Consider the following 17104-nt stretch of genomic DNA (forward strand, 5'->3'; position numbering starts at 1 on the left):
GATTACACACAAGAAGCTTCAGTGGACTGCCACAGTCAATTGTGAAGATCATTTAACAAATTTACCAAACAGCTATTCAGTGATACAGTACTGTGCCAGAGTGCACATATTGGTGTGTACTGTACAGTATGTGTGTTGATATCAGTGCAGTATTGGGTGTATATGTGCTGATGCTCGTGCCTGTGACTGTGTGTGTGTGTGTGTGTGTGTGTGTGTGTGTGTGTGTGTGAGTGAGTGAGTGAGAGAGTGTGAAATAGTGTGGCTAGTATGTGTGCATCTGGTGGTGCTACTTTGTGTGTGTGTGTGTGTGTATAGAGAGAAACAGTATAGCAACAGTAGTGGTATGTGAGCTTGTTGTGTGGTGGTGTGATTCTGTTGTTGTTGTTGTGTGGTGGTGGTGGGATTCTGTTGTTGTTGTTGTGTGGTGGTGGTGGTGAGGAGGATGTGATTCTAAGGGGAAAAGAACCAAACACAAGGGCGGAGAAACCACAGGAGGAAAAGTCATAGGTCCGTTAAAGGGATTTACTGTACAACTGGATGCACTGGTGGACACAGTGGTGATATGGAGTCATCCTCCATCTGCTGAAAACTGTTCAGATGCACCATCATGACTAAAGGACTGGAGATAGACAACCTGCTTCACAACACACTTACCTTCATGAAAACAAACACAGTGCTTGCAAACAGTAGAGATATGAATCTGTGCCTCTCTAAAGAAACAAACCAGAGATTTGTGTTCTGGTGCAGGGGGGGGGGGGTTCTCCAGCTGACACTAGGAGAGAGGCTAGAGGGGTAAATGGAGGACCAGGATGTCATAAGGGTTGGGAGTATGGAGGTCTGCTGGGGTCAAAGGTCATTCTGGAAGCCTTACCTTTTTGTACCGGGGGATAGGGAGCTGCCCTCCACCAAACACGACATGCAGCCATGCACAGAAGGTTAGAGCATGCAAGACAGAAAAGAGCGCAGGGGTAGGGAAGGAAAGACAAAAGCAAAAGAGTTGAAACAAACGAACAGGGACCAGAAAGTCCAGAGTGCAAGAAAGAAAAAACACACACAGACACACATAAGTGATTCATAACTTAACAGAAGCAGACTAACGGAAGAAAAAAGGCCAACAATCACATACACAGGAAGAGTAAAAGTCCAAGGTACAGTGCAAAAGAAATCACAGACAGGCTTACAGCGGAGGAACATATTGATTTATAACATTTTTGCATGACACATGAATGGACCGGAAGAGTGCGCTCCGGGCGTTACTCTAACGAGGGGGAAATTCAGTCTGCTGATAATCAGTAATCACTAGCTAAATTTCCTCTCAGTTTGAGTTAAGCATGTAATGTGTCAATCACATCACTTGCTGTGACACTATTTAATATGTACTAAAACATAACGCCACTTCACCAAAGGCAAAACAAATAATGAGAATGAATATCTTTTCATTAAAATAAAAATTACCATATTAATACGCTGCCTGGAGGTGCAATTAAGCACCCATTTAGCCAAATGTAATGCTTCATTAATGAGCTGTTTAAGACAAGTGCTCCAGATCGCAAGTGTGTCTCACGGACCATGTGTGTGTGTGTGTGTGTGTGTGTGTGTGTGTGTGTGGCACCTCAGATGCCAGCTCTCATTCACTGCTCAAACGTACTGTGACTCAGAGACACAGATAAATCACAGGGCCACAGAGTAGGCCTATTGTGTCTGCACTTGAGAGGGACTGCTGAAAGCAGCCTGCCTGACCTGACTGATGAGATATGTGTGACCTGGTCACTTCGCCCAGATGCAGATCAGTGGACGCGACATGCACAACGTCCACCTGACCACCTGTAGATCGTCACAATATTTGTGCGATTTCATTTTCAATTTCTAACACTTTTACATTTACGACTTCTTTTAATTTACTTACATTTGCTACTTTTTAAATCATTTATTATTTTTGCCATATCATATGATTATGACCTACAGGAAAACACACAGAAACACACACTTTTTGCAGTAACAATCCAAGTTAGTATTGTATATTTTATGAGAGGATCTGTGGATGATCTCTTATAATAACGTCATGTCTATTTAGTGTAATATCAATATGGTGGAGGTAACATCAACATACTCTTCAGGTCACTTTGTCCTCTGGTGACAACATTGAGCTGGACTGTGCTATAGGTCAGAGACACTCCTTTTCCTGCGACTAATATCCATAGCCGTCATGGAGTTGTCACCTTTCAGAGGAGGAGAGTGGCGAGATCACAGACAGGTGACTTTAATTGAGTTGAAGGGACGAACAAAGATGAGACTCGTGGTGGAATTGCATTGGGGTCACTGGAGCAGATGGGGCTTTACTATAATGGAGTGCACTGCTGTGAAGCTCTGCATGTAAACAATAAGACATTCTTAGAAATTGCAATTAAATGATTCAATTCATTCCATTGTATGCGTGTGCTGTACTTTTTAATGATGCTTACAGAACCAAAGCTGATCAGATCACATACATCTAGAAAATAATGTATGACGCCATGTTGACTGTACATGAAATTAATTAATTAAGTTAGCAATGACTGAACTGAAACAGGTTGATTCAATCATTGCTGTGGTCAACTACAGTACGTCAAATGTAGAGCACACATCATACAGTAGAGTGAGCGACTACAATCCCCATATGTTGTAGTGTTGACAGATGCACTCTATTTCATTCCTCATTCATGATACAGGGATGACCCCTGAGCCCCTTTGATTCTACGGTAGACCACTTCAATTGCTGGTGAGTCAACAATAAAACATATGGACATCAAAAAGATTGGATGATAGAGTAGACATATTTTTAGAGAGAAAATATGGAGAAAATACCATATGTCACAGTTGTTTTCTTGGCTGATAGATAGATAGAGTGCTTTCAGACCAGTTCTACAGTAACACCTACACCTACAGTACGACGTTGCCAGATAGGCTGTGAAAAAAAAAAAAGAAGCAACATTCACACTTCACAGTCAATCTATCTATAGCAGGAAAGGCTGAGTGCATTTCTGTCTTATTCAAACACAGAGCGTTGCTAAATCTATCATGTCGGAGTGCGGCGTGTCCTTCTAAAATTGACCACCAATTGCATCCCTCAAGAAAAAACACTTCCTCAAATTAGGGCTGAGTTCTTGACCGAACTCGGCTTCATTATGCATAATCTCATTTTCGCACAACAGAGGTTTTTCTTTAAACGTTTTCACATTGACTTAGGCAAAGACATAGTAGCAAATATGCAATAGGGAGTTTGACATCCACAAGGACCTTGTCCATTGCAACAATTTACATGGGCCCCACTCAACGCGCACTGCAAATAGCCACTTGAATGAAAGCGAATGATCAATGCGAATGAAATGGACTAGGTGAAACGAAGGTTTCTTAAGCCATTAGACAAAGAGGCTGGGCTCGTTGGGGTGGGGGCTTCCCTGGGAGGCTCCCCTACGGCTGGTGCCAGCCCCTTGTAGCATGGAAGCAAGCTATTTTTATCACAGACCTCTGGTGGCAGACACAGGGTCGGCACATGTGCCCACATAAATCAATTAGCCACAAATCTACAGGCTTAAATTGACTAATTTTAGTCGCCCGCGCTATTTTCTGTTGCACAATTAAATAACTGGGGCAAGGACCCTTCGGAGGATGGGCAGGCCAAATGCACTGACATTAGCTAGTAATGGCCAGGTTTGCGGTGTGTAAACTCATCCTCTCTGGACGCCCGCTAACTCCACACATTTATGTAATGGATGGCTGTCATAATCCACCTCGATCCTGCTCTAGCACGGCACAAAAAAACTCAGTGTTTCTGTTTGCGGATAAACTGATTAATGTGCGTGGTGAAATAATGAGAATGGTTTCGAAAATCGGACAAAAAAAAAAAAACATCAACACATAACGAGAGATCCCCACATTGATCCACATGTGGTACACTTTCATGTCCATTTTCCCTTCACATGCGGATGGCAATGGGTCTAGACAGCATTAAGGGGACGTAATGTAATGTCATGGGATTGAGTCGCAGTCTGCTCTTAACTGACAGTGGGCACCCTGTATAGGAAGGTCACCGTGAATATCATGCCTTCCATTAAGCCAAAGGTCGCAACTTACCATAAACACCGGCTGTGCTGCCTTGGCTAAAAGCTTTCAAATTTTTACCACAGGATGTAGGTGTATAATTTTTGGACATCATTTTTGCCCCTCTTGGCCTCTGTGAAGCATGTCAGAGCATGCCTTGTGTGGATGTGCCGTGTACACTCTGCCTGCACATAAGAGTTGCCTGGACAACATCCATTTGTGAGGCATTTATAGCCGTGTTCTCAAAGAGGTGTGAGCTGTAAGGACATTTACTGGAATAACGTGCATATGCTGTATGTACAGTACCACGCACCAATGGCACAGATAATATGGTACGTACCTCTCAGGTTATCAGGTTCCAACTGAAAGTTTTCAGTGTTTTCTACTTTCATGATATTCTTTACATAATCGACATTGAAAAACAAGTCCCAATAGGGTGAACCTCAACACGAAGCGGCAGGGTCTTAAAGGGACTTTTTAATCAACACAATGTAGTCCTTTTATCTTTCAATAATGGCTTCAAACTCATTATGATGCTACGCCAACTTATTAAATGGACAACAATGTCTCGGACATTGCCAACGTACGCTCAGGATGCTTCATATTGCACTATGTAACGTTGTTTATCTAGTAGGATTGTGACCTTTTCCGTTGGTTTTTGACCAACCGTGTACTCATGGGGCTAAAAGGCATTATATATTCTTCAAAAGTGTTGCTTAAAGTTCCTTTGAACTTCCTGAGACAAGCACAGGCAACAAAACGCAACAGTGAGCAAATGTCAATTAGTTAGACCCGCATTCCCGATCTGCTGGCAGCTACCGAACACACCCACTCACCTTGTCCACCTGCTGTCAATGGAGTACCCTGCATTATTAGGCGGCTGTATGAAATATTAACGTGCCGGAGTGCCCAGGGGCAGTCTCGCAGTGTTTTCTATTCAGTGCTGGGCGCTTCCATACAGGCCGCAGTGCCCGTCAGCCTCATCTGCCCCGACAGAGAGCAGGAGGTCACGTCGGCTGGCAACAGCATGGAGATGAAAGCCTGACGGGTCAGGCAGAGTCAAGGCAAAAGGCTACCAAGAAGGCAAGCTTTGATCTCAAAATTTACCCGACTTTGCACCTGCCTTTCGAGCCCCCCACACCTGCGCAAAACTGAAACATGTGCCTCCACCTGTTATTGACTAGGGGTCTTCGTTAACGCAGAGAATGTGGGCCTCACATCTATTCTGAACTCCTTTTTGTCTTTGTATCTGTTATGATAACCAGTGCTCTAGTTTCACTGCACGGTAAGACACTTTAGCTCCCAAAAGACTTCATAGCCACCCCAGAGGGCACTCTCGTACCCATGAGAACTGTGTACTGTGATGATGAAACAGCTACGGAGAGCGCTTCCGCGACTAAAAACTTTTAAAAAGCTATAACATTCTTTTTCCCCCCCCTTTCTTCGACCTTATATTCCTTTCCGGTGCAAAAGCAAACATTTGATTCAACAAGTGTTACATTTCACAAGAGTGATATATACAGAGGACTTTGATGTATTTCTAAAGACTTCCTGTGAAGTTTTCTTCTATAGACTTACACGAGTCATTATGCACCGACTTAAATATAAGCTTTTGTCAATCATCGACAATGTTATTCATTGAGCTCCTGGTGTTGTGCGTTTACATCAAGCCTTAAATAAAATTCCACAATCTTGTTTGTTTTCGATTCACAGACAGGGACATTAGTCATTAATTCTGACACCAACTGCTACAAAGCATTGGGCATTTAAAGTGAAGACATGCTCCACGAAGCCTAGGGGAGAAAGTAATCTCACTGTCACAGACACCCGGGCACGAACAGAATGCACACAACCGCAAAGATTTACACACACACAGACGCACACACACACACACACACACACACACGCATGCATGTGCACAAACAAGCACATGACAGTGTGGCTTAAAAAACAAGTGCTCCCTTTTGCTGTCATTAGGCTGTGCGTCATTCCACCTCAGATCTCTGCTCACTTCACGGTTGCCGGCGGAAACTTCCACCGTTTACTCCGTTCCCAGCCTGAGCGAGCTAAGACCTTTTATTCGGCAAACTCCACGTTATCTCCCCTCTCCAGGAGGGGCCTCAGATCATCCCTCCCCGAAAGGGCCAGCATGGCAGGTGTAACCCCCTCCTCTCCCCGCAAGTCTTCATCTCCTGGTTGGTCCAGGCTCTGGGGATCACGGAGAGAGCGTTGGCTTGCTGTCTAACCACAGAAGTTTGGGGTCTAACGACAGACAAGATTAAGAGGGTTGGGCTGTTGGTAGCTAACAAAGAGGCTTTTCCCGTCTTCCCGCCCTCTGAAGATTGAAGGCAGTGGGTTTCAGTGCAGTGTGCGTGCGTGTGTGCGACGATGACATGCCCTTTGGAAGGAAGCCGTTGAATTACCGACTATCAGAGACGGGCAGTTTAAAAGGCAACAGGCTAAGCACACACAAGCCAGGAAGATTCCAGATAACGGTATCCTTAACGACGACAAAAAAAGGTTAGGGAAAAAAAAAAAAAAAAACATTCTTTGACAGATTGCTGATGGGAGGAGAGGCACAGTCAATCCGCTGGTGAAGGACATCTCTCACCTCAGCATTGTGTAAGTGTTTAAACAATGGCATCAATCACAGGAGGCTAAATGAATGAGGCTCGCTCGGCGGCCTCCAGAGGACAACCTTTTGTCAGCCTCGCTGGCAGCCAAGCTTTTTGTTTACGCCGTTTAGAAGCTTCACGGAACAGAGAGAGAGAGAGAGAGAGAGAGAGAGAGAGAGAGAAAGAGAGAGAGAGAAACAGACTGAGTGAATGAAGGCCGCGTCAACAAATGGAGAAAATCACACACATCCAGCCTTCCGATGATCTCTCTGGTCTCAGGGGAAGACAGAGCCTGAGGCTACAGCTCGGGCATTGGCTAGTTTGAGAGCAAGCAAATCCGTTCATGAACTAATTATTATCTATCAGCAAAATGTGGAGGAGAAGGAAAAACAACGAAGCTTGCATTTTGTTGTTATCCTCCATATATCATCGTGCTCAAACTAACAAATGTAGCACTGCCTCTAAGAAGAAGCACAGATCATCTGAGTTGGATGCTGTGAGAAAAAAGCTATCAACCTTGAAACTGCACTGTCTAGATGAACAGACGGCCCAGCCTCCGTGAAGGTTCTGTGAGCTTTATATTTCAATTGGAACTGATGGGAGGGATGAGACACAACAAAGACACTTATATACAGGTGTTGTTTGAAGGCCAAGAGAGACTTACCTCCAACTCTCTACAACTTTGAATCTGCTGACAAATGTTGAGTCAATTACAGGCTATTGACTACCGCGACAAATTACTTCTTTGTGGGCTGTGAGGCCATAGTGCAATGCTACGTTTTTTTTTTTTTTTTGTCACCGGCATTGAGAGTTTTCCAGTTACCCTGTCTACACAAATCAGCAAGGTTGGTGGCCAGAAACACTTAAGTGCATGGTAAGGGTGAAGCATGCCAACAGCCAACAGCATGTCTGATCTAGAGTAATGACAGCGTTAATCTATATGACGCAGTTGAAAAGTGGAGTGTTCGGTCTCTTAAAACTTTAAGTATCAATCAATCGGTTTAAATGGGAAAAGGCTCTGGTGTGTGCGCTCAATTCTGCGTTCTATTTGAGGAATGGAGCCTTGGAAGGGATGTATGGTTGTGTACTGCGGCATATGGATGGATCTTGTACTTGAGTGCGTGTGTGAGTGTGTGAGTGTGTGAGTGGGTGTGTGTGTGTGTGTGTGTGTGTGTGTGTGTGTGTGTGTGTGTGTGTGTGTGTGTGTGTGTGTGTGTGTGTGTGTGTGTGTGTGTGTGTGTGAGTGTGTGAGTGTGTGTGTGTGTGTGTGAGTGTGTGATTGTGTGTGTGTGTGTGTGTGTGTGTGTGTGTGAGTGTGTGAGTGTGTGAGTGTGTGAGTGAGTGTGTGTGTGTGCGTGCGTACGTGTGTGTATACTGTAGCTCCCCTACATACCACAAGGGGCTAGAATCTAAGTGCATTGGACAGCAGAAGATACTGCTGGTGGTCTGTTGTCAGGGGAAATTGCCCTCAGAGATACAGTATAGGGGCAAAGAACACAGCAGAAAAAAACACAGACCGCAGGAAAATGCCCCCGAGCACCACGATCTCTCAGACTTCCTACCGTGACTAGTGCAGCTACCCGGCAGGTTCACTTATCCTCTGCACCCAGAGGCAAAAGGTCTGTGAGGTTTGAGGTGTTCAAGGAAAAAACATTACGCAACAGTGTACCAGGGCTATGTGGTTAAGCGTTTGAGTGTGCTGCTGTGTTTCTGCATCCAAACAAAACAATAAAGCCTGTCCCTTTAATGGCACTGGCACAAAGAGTTGCTAACCAAGCGGGCTACTCTGAGACCATGGCTAGTGGTTAGCGCCTGTTCTCCTTCCGAAGGTCTGGGGAGGGGGGGATTACGAGGCACAACTGTGACTGTAGATTGCCTCTGGTACGTTTCATTTTAAGGAGATTTGATTATCCGCTGTCTGGAAAAAGAGCCACTAGGGAGGCAAACAACTGCACAAGCTCCAACCCACTCGTCTAACTTTGCTTCGCTAAATTCACTTAAAGCTCCGGCTAAAACGTTTCAGATGAAAGTGTCTGTCGAGTTAATACGTTTAAATGGAAATGGAAAGGTAATTATGAAGTACAAACATGAAAGTGTAACTCCATAACAGAACAATTCGATCTTTTATTGAAAGACCTCATTTTGGGGGAGACTGACTGCAGTAGAATCCCCGGCAGTGTTCTGAGACCCTTGCGAGAGGCCTACCTTGGCTTTGTTGATGGTGCAGTGGAGAGCGTTGTTCTCCTGGTCGTAGAGTAGACTGAAGTCTAGAGTGCCCAAGGTAGCTGAGGAGAAAAAAAACAAAACAAGAATAAAGAATTCAGCGTAATCATAATAAATAAATAAATAAATACATGCAGCACACTGTGGCATTCAGTGGTATGTCTTCAGACGGAGAGGAGTGGTGCTAAAGAATTATATCGCACATTATGCAACATTTAACATTTTCATGATGAGGCAATCAAGACAGTTCAGCTGTGGTCTTGAAGGTCAGGATATGTTAAAAAAAAATATTGTCATGTTAAACACCCTGCCACTTCCATCAGAGCCTTCCCCCCCTCCCCCAAAAAAGCTTTTCTTTCTTCACCGAATCACCATCAGCCCATAATAATACTGCTCCTCGCATCAATACCAGACCATGTATGCTCTCCTGCGCCGTGATGAATTACAGTCCGCCCGGCTGCACTGGGCTACCCCCTCTAAGCATCTGAAATCGAGTGTCAAACGTGACTCAAACCTGACCGTTATTGATGAACCTGGACATGCTCAACCACGCCGGCTCCACTCGCTCTACCTGGAGTTCACTTAATCATGTCTCATTAAATGGATTTGTGCCTAATATTACCAGCTTAAGTCCTCACAAGAAAAAAAAAAAAACAAAAAAAACGGAAGGCATGAAAGTGACGGGATAGAGTGGGCTTTGCAGGAAACACACACATCACAGTGCGGTCAGAAACTCAATTCAAGCGTAATGAAAACACTACTGGATAACATGTACTGCACTGCACAGGGTGTACAGTATACTGTAGTCCCTAGATACAGTAGCTTTCTAGCCTGCCGACAAGGGAATGTTAATTCAATAAGGACCACTGAATGCTTTATGGTGCTGGGGCAGGGTGGGGTGGTTGGGGGTGGGAGGCTGTGGCATTGTTGTGTGGTCGTAGGTTGACGACGGAGTCGGGCGAGTACACCTCGGGGATTAAACCAGGTTTGTTTTCAATTACCCAGATTGGCACACCAGCCGTGACTTCAATCTCAAATGCATTCATGAGGCGCTGGGCATTGCAATCAGGAGAGGCTTGTGCACCCCTCCCAGAGATTGCCTTTGCAACATGTTTCTCTCTCTCTCTCTCTCTCTCTCCAACTCTTTTTTTCCTTTCTCTCTCTCTCTCTCACTCTCTCTCTCTCTCTCTCCCATCTTTGTCAACACTTCGGTAGCACTGCTACATAGCCAAAGTGATGGAATCGATCATTTGATCTCTTCATGTTGCGATTTTATTTCTATACACAGAAAAGAAAAGTATTCTGAAACAACAGTGCAAGATACATCGGATGGAAGTCCTAGCCAAGATACAACAAGTTTGGGGGAAAAAAGGGAAAAAAGAGAAAAAAAGCATTGCGTCAGTGTAATTAGTCACCTAAGGAACACACAAATACCTGGTTCTGGTATCCGTATCTGGCTTAACACCAGAAGAGAGAGTAATGGCAATAAGGTGTTTGGCCTGCAGGACATATATACTGTAGGAAGAGGACCTTAGAAATTGGAATGACTTAAATATCCAAGATATTAGATATTCTATAATGTAATTAATATAATATCAAACATTTGTAAAGCCATACAACACTTACTTACTGTGCTGCTTGCTTCTTGTTTGTCAGATGTCTTGTGTGTGCAGTTCAGTGTTCCTGTTCTGTTATGTTATGGAACGTAATGTCATGCTTCTGCAATGTACTGTATGCCTGTGTCAAGTCTCTTGTGCGTTCTACGTAATGCAACATGCAACTTTCTTGCCCAAGACAATTTTCCCTCTTTGGGACATTAAAGGTTATCTTATCTCATCTTATAAACACAATTTGCACTTCCGAAGCCAATCTTCTCTTCAATAAATGATCATTTCTCACATATTTTCCAGTGAGAGATTTTTTGCGACTTTTCGCTTTCAACTGCTCATAAAGTTTGTACAAATGAAAGTGTACATTTAAATGATAAATTAGACTGTACTGCAGCCCAGGGGAAGAGTCTTGGCAGATGACTTCCTCAAAGAAAGATCACAACAAAGGCAAAACTTATCTGAATGGCAGCAGGAAATGATTTCAGCCGTGCCAATTAGCATTCAGAGAGCAAAGAGCCACTGGCCTGTGATTTTGTGTCAGAAATACAAAGTGTGTCCATTTGGTAACACTTATAGACCTTGGGAGTTAGTGAAATGGAACCTGTTAAAAAAAAAAAAAAAAACATCTATGAAGGCTGCCAGGCTTAACTCAGAATGCTCCATCTTGCCGTGTGTTTTCTTCCATTTGATCCTCATCTAATTGCATGGCGACGCACACTGCGGTCCGTGCCACAGGATGACTTCATACAAGACTTTTTTAATGGTCCATGAGGGGGAGGGAAAAAACTCCTGATGTGTTAATGCATTCAAGCAGCGCCTGTTCTTTTAGGCAAATGAAGCTTCTCTATTGAGCCGTGGCTGCCCAGAGGAGACGAGAGGAGAGGAGAGGAGGGAGCTGGGATTGGTCAGGGTGATGGATAAGCGTTACAGCGGCAGAAGCCCAATTCTTCATTAAGAAGAGCTCCAATTATTCATTTCAGTTAGCACGTATTCACAGCCAGGAGCTGGCCATGCTGCACACAAATTTTCTGCCGCAGGCTAGACAAAAAAAGGCTGTCAATGGAGACCCAGCTGATGGTTGGAAACATCAGACAGACAAAGACTCCAATCAGACCAGAGTCAGACCAGAGTTGCTTCATGCAGCCAGTAAGGGCGGATCTGGAGGCGGAACTATGTTCCAAGTGTCTCTTCCGTTTACAACAAATCAAGATTCAATTAATACTGAATTTCACATTAATTTGTACCCTGCACAAGAGAATGGATGAGCCTTAAATTACTGGAGCACAGAAATGCTGTTATCATAATATTACTTTCACTGGGTAACGGGAAATGCCAAACAAGTACAAACAAATGCCAAGCAAAAAGCAAAACAAAACAACACCACACCAACAACTAAAAACGCTTGATTTGGTTCTTGGCATCAATGTGGAAGATGACGCTTTGGTATTTGTCACTGTGCGGAAAGCCGTCCAGATGGACACGCAATAGCAGTCGGCTTTATCGCAAAAACCAATCTGAAATGTCAAAGCCGTCAAAGCTTAAAGAAAAAGACCATGTTTGGATTTAGTGGCCGGTGTGTACAAGAGCAGGATAAGACCTAACCCCGAACCCCTCTAGCGCCATCCTCTAGGTCAGTGGCATTACCTTCAACAGAAAGCAATTTTGAAAGCTCATGGACGCTGACGAAACACACAGCATGAATAGAGATGAGGCACACCACAGACATTTCACTCCACTCCAGCAAATCCACTGGAGTCCAGTCCAGTGCAGTCACATTTAGACTACAAAGCAATTTCAGGGAATATCTATTAATGAAGTGGTATAAAATTGCTGTTATTATTTGCTGTTTCGAAAAGATAGTAGCCTAGAAGATTTTTTCTGATCAACTGGATTTCATTTGGTGGGCTGTCATCCAAACCATGTTTCCATATTGGTCTTCCCTTCTCAAAGGAATTGCTAGACACTGAGTAAGAATGTGTTGTCTTGTAAATGAAAGTCACATCAGTGAATTATGCCTAAATGTGCATAGAGACATTTTGGTATTTCCCATTTCGTTCATGTCGTTCCAACAAATTCAACAGCTTTCACCTGAGGCAAACTAACAGTATTCCTTCAGAACCCAGCACGGCACTGAACACTGAACTCAAGGGTCACAGGGGCACTGCTACCAATTGCAGCTCAAAGCAAGCTGCAATTTACAGCTAGAGTCCCTCACACAGACACCCTCTGATTTGCGTGATCATACAAAAAAATGTAGAGTCGCATACAGAACAAAGAATGTCAACTAGCAAGCCCGCAACAGCCCATGGAAATAATAATAAAAAAAACCTCTACAGTACCAATAAAGACATCAAAGACAGCGTGCCCACTTCCATCTGTCTGCATAGTGCTAGCCTTGTATCTCACAAAGAAATCTCTACGCTCAAATATTGGCAGAGGTTGTTTAAGGGGTTTTTATCCGACTTCATTTTCCCTCAAAATTTGGCATGGAGCTTGTCTGGATGCCTCTCTCGACACCATAGACGAGACGGCGACTTCACAGTGCTTCATTAATTAGCACTCTTGGAAAAAGGCACGACACGCGACCTTAAAGTGTAAGTGTCACTCCAAGCCGAGTGGCCAGTTCACGGCTTTCATCAAGCCAACACCCACGGAGTCTGCACTCTTGGGGGTGTGTGTGTGTGTGTGTGTGTGTGTGTGTGTGTGTGGAGGGGCACTCATTACATTCGACCACATATATAGTATATGTCACAGGCTAGCCAAGGGCTTAGTGGTCAGCCCGACACTGCATCGAGCCAAGAATATCAGGCAGTCAACTCTGCCAATGTTGCTATGATGAACTGTACTGTAAGTAAGCGAATAACCCACCTTTGACTACTGTGAAAAGCCTTGGCTCAACTACAATAGCTGGCTGGCTAATTGGTTCAGCATAATTGATACAGTGCAATGTGTGTTAACCATCAACCATCAAACATTAAAGCATGCTTGGAGGCAGCAGTGGTAATGTCCCGAGTCTGACACCGTGGGCTCTCCACTGGCATGGCAACTTCAGACAAACAACCGAGCTAATTGGCAGGTCAGTGAAGTGCATTCTGTGTCAGCGTCTGTCCTGGTGCCCAGGCAAACTCCAGCGGCCCCCGATGCCCCACTGGCACTGTTTACCATGGCAGAGGTGGAGCTTTGTACCGCCTAGCAGAGCCATGTAGAGGCTGAACTCTACATGATTATCTGTCACTGTCACGGTATTTGCCTGCTCTAAAATAAAAGAGTGTCGGGGGGGGGGGGGGGGGGGGTATGGGTGCTAGAGAGTAGTTGCAGAGTAGTCGTCACTTTTATTGGTACCTGTCTGACAGGCGAGAGTGTTTTTGATCACTGGGTTGTGTTGGAGTGTGGGCGGAGTGACAGGCCATGCTGAGGAGTGCCATTTCCACGGTGAAAGCGCGCGCCCGCGGTATACACATCGCACACTAAAAGCAACTACCTCCTGACTCCTTCGTACTGTCGAAAAAAGCTAAATGTGAACCAGCAGGATATTTGCGCTCACGTTAATAATAATAATAATAATAATAATAATAATACATAGGCTTAATATAGCGCTTTTCAAGGCACCCAAAGACGCTTTACAGAGACACAGAACAAAAAGGATACGGAAGGACAATACAGTACATACAATACAGACATGTATACAAACACATACGCAAAAAGAACAATACAAAGAGTAGATAAGGGGGGGGGGGAAGGCAGAGGGATCAACCGTAAGCTTTCCTTGAGGCACAGATGTGGGCCGTGGCGATTGCCGGAAGCCTTAAATAAAGCCGGAATCTGTTTCTGCTCACTCCGTTGACTGACTACTGATTGGCCGGGAAAAAATGAGTCACATGGATCATGGAGTCACAAGTGATCTCACAGATCCCGTGGGAGCGGCCGCAGCATTTACACGTTTAAATAGCTGAACATGACTTGCTAAAAAGATGACAAAATGGTGCATTTTAGCAAACCCATCATTTTTCGGGTGCCATGTGCTCACGTCTATCTAATGCCTATTCCATGTTTGCTATCTAGAGCGTCATGGTACATGTGAAAGATAATTAGTAGGCATTAGTACTGGCGTCATACTATGGAAGAAAACATGTTCATCACACACACACACACACACACACACACACACACACACACACACACACACACACACACACACACACACACACACACACACACACACACACACACACACACACACACACACACACACACACACACACACACACACACACACACACACACACACACACACACACACACACACTCGCACTCTAAGAGGCAACACTGCATGCCCACACAGGTGTAACACCAGGGCCATGATGGCCACCCGACATGACTCCTGTGAAATTAACTGCATTTGTTTTCCTCAACCCGGGAGCATCTGCGACTCAGTGGGTCTGCCAGCGAGGGCCGGAAGATCATCACAATCCAGGTAAAGCAAATCCTGGACTGCACTGTGGGGTTGTGTGTGTGTGTGTGTGTGCGTGTGTGTGTGTGTGTGTGGGGAGGGGGGGGTGGTTCGAAGTAGCAAGGCCAGCGGAGGAAACGGCCCTGGGGCCTGGCTACGTGTCAGAAACCCTTGAAAAAATCTTGGACGTCTCAAGCGGAGGGAAGCGGATGCCCGTGAGCCGTCACCTGTGGTCACGAACGGCCCAGCGAGTGTGGCACGGGATAGAAGCGAGTGTGGCACGGGATGGAAGCCAGAATAGAACAGCCACTGCCCAGCTGGCTCTGCCCCGACACCATATAAAAGCCAACGCAATAAACGAGGCTGGGAATTATAAGTGATTTCCTTAATATGCAGCATTCAAAAGCACTACAATAAAGGGAGGCACCCCTGCAGGCCATAAACACACTTCAATCTGGAGAGCCCAGACAGACAAACAATAGAGCCAAGCAATGATTTGAAAAGTTGCTCCGAGGGTAATTTTATTTTGCTCATGAGCTACATTAAACCAAGGGAAAGGGCTGGCAGCCTCTCCTTTCCTTTTCCTGGGGTAAAAATGTGAGATCTTTGGCAACCACACTTCCTTCCTGAATGTACTTGTTATGACACAGACACGGTCTCAGTCTGAAAAAAAAAATAACACAATCTTGAGGGAAGTCTTATCAGCACAAGCAAGGAGCCAGACAGACTCTTCCCAATTTTACTTCAAGGTAAATTTCCTCTCTTCCAGGTATTTAGGTACACTGCAGGTATTCAGGTATTTGGGGTAGATCAATTCAACCTTCTTTCATGTCAAAGGACCTTTCCGAGATATATCCCACAGTGAAACAGTTTTTTTCCCTATTTCAAATAACTGTGAAAGTCAAAAAGTCAGACACAGATCAGACATAGAAGCCTACTGCCAACAGACACAGTCCACCCCTTCATCTGTCGTCTGGAGGTAGCTCAAGTATAAACACTTCAGAGCAAGATGTGCTTCTGTCTGAGTTTAGAGACAAGCAGCAATAATGGCCATGACCCAACAAAATAATGATGCTTTTGCCAAGGGAATCTTGCCAATCACCTCTTCCCTCATCCACTCAAACCTGGGGATAACACTCATCTAACTTCCATTAGGCAATATATATTACGTACACATATTAACATCAATAAAGCATTAATTACAACATGCGATAGGATTTCAGGTCCCTTAATAAAGTTAAATGGCTTGTTCAGTTCCAATATTAGCCAGAGCTCCTTCACTTGTTTTGAGATGCACCAACCAGTTTTAGATGCAATTATCAAGGACACAAGTGATCCTGGTCAAAAGGCTTTGGGGGAAATGGCACAGGATGTACTAAACATTTCATAAAATTAACAGCACTTTCACTGTGAAGTTCCACTTTCCGAAAAAACCTACAGTAGCTTGGCCTCAACAAAACAAATAGCCAAAGTATTCTTCTACGCAGTTGATGATCATAGTTTGGGGCACTTGAAGTTTTCAAGCAATCTGAGCATCTCTCTCACATGGCTCTGCTATGCACATGTCTATAAATGTGCCGCAACAAAGGGCAGACTCTTCTCTTCTTTCCCACTCTCGCCGCTTATGCACACACCCGCTCGGTCCGTCCCTGGCATGAGCGAGTGAGAGTGAGAGTGCTGCACTCCTGAGAGAGGGATGAGTCATCCAAGAGATACAGACATGCAGAGCATGCCGCGTTCGCCTTGTCCAGCCCCAGGTACTTGCCCCCCAATAGGGCAGTTATATGACTAAGGGGCTAGTGGAGCAGGGTGTATGTGTGTGTGTCTGTGTGTGTCTGTGGGGTGGGTGGGGGTTTGTGATGTATATCCCCAGGTAGGTGCCTCCAAGTAGGGTAACTAGATAACTAAGGGTAAGTGGAGAAGGTGTGTGTCTATATGACTGTGGGGTGGGTGTCAGCGGGTGTGCATTTGTTATGCATATGTCGAGGTATTTGCCCCCCCCCCCCCCCGTAGGGTAGTTCCATGACTAAGGGTACTGTGTAAGTGGAGAAGGGTGTGAGTCTGTGGGGTGGGTGGCGGTGGGTGAGCATTCGTTATGTACATCTCCAGGTATTTGCCCCCCCGTA

General features: G+C 44.9%; 1 protein-coding gene across 1 annotated transcript in view; it reads right to left on the reverse strand.

The window, feature by feature from the left end:
• Nucleotides 1–17104, reverse strand: part of doc2b (double C2-like domains, beta) — a 145306-nt gene that overhangs the window by 33046 nt on the left and 95156 nt on the right. The window contains exon 11 of the mRNA XM_062536138.1: nucleotides 8901–8980. Within this exon, the coding sequence (XP_062392122.1) occupies nucleotides 8901–8980 (80 nt within the window). The remainder of the gene's footprint in view (nucleotides 1–8900; nucleotides 8981–17104) is intronic.

The sequence above is a fragment of the Sardina pilchardus genome, chromosome 5 (genome assembly GCF_963854185.1).
Source record: "Sardina pilchardus chromosome 5, fSarPil1.1, whole genome shotgun sequence".
NCBI classification, from domain to species: Eukaryota; Metazoa; Chordata; class Actinopteri; order Clupeiformes; family Clupeidae; genus Sardina; species Sardina pilchardus.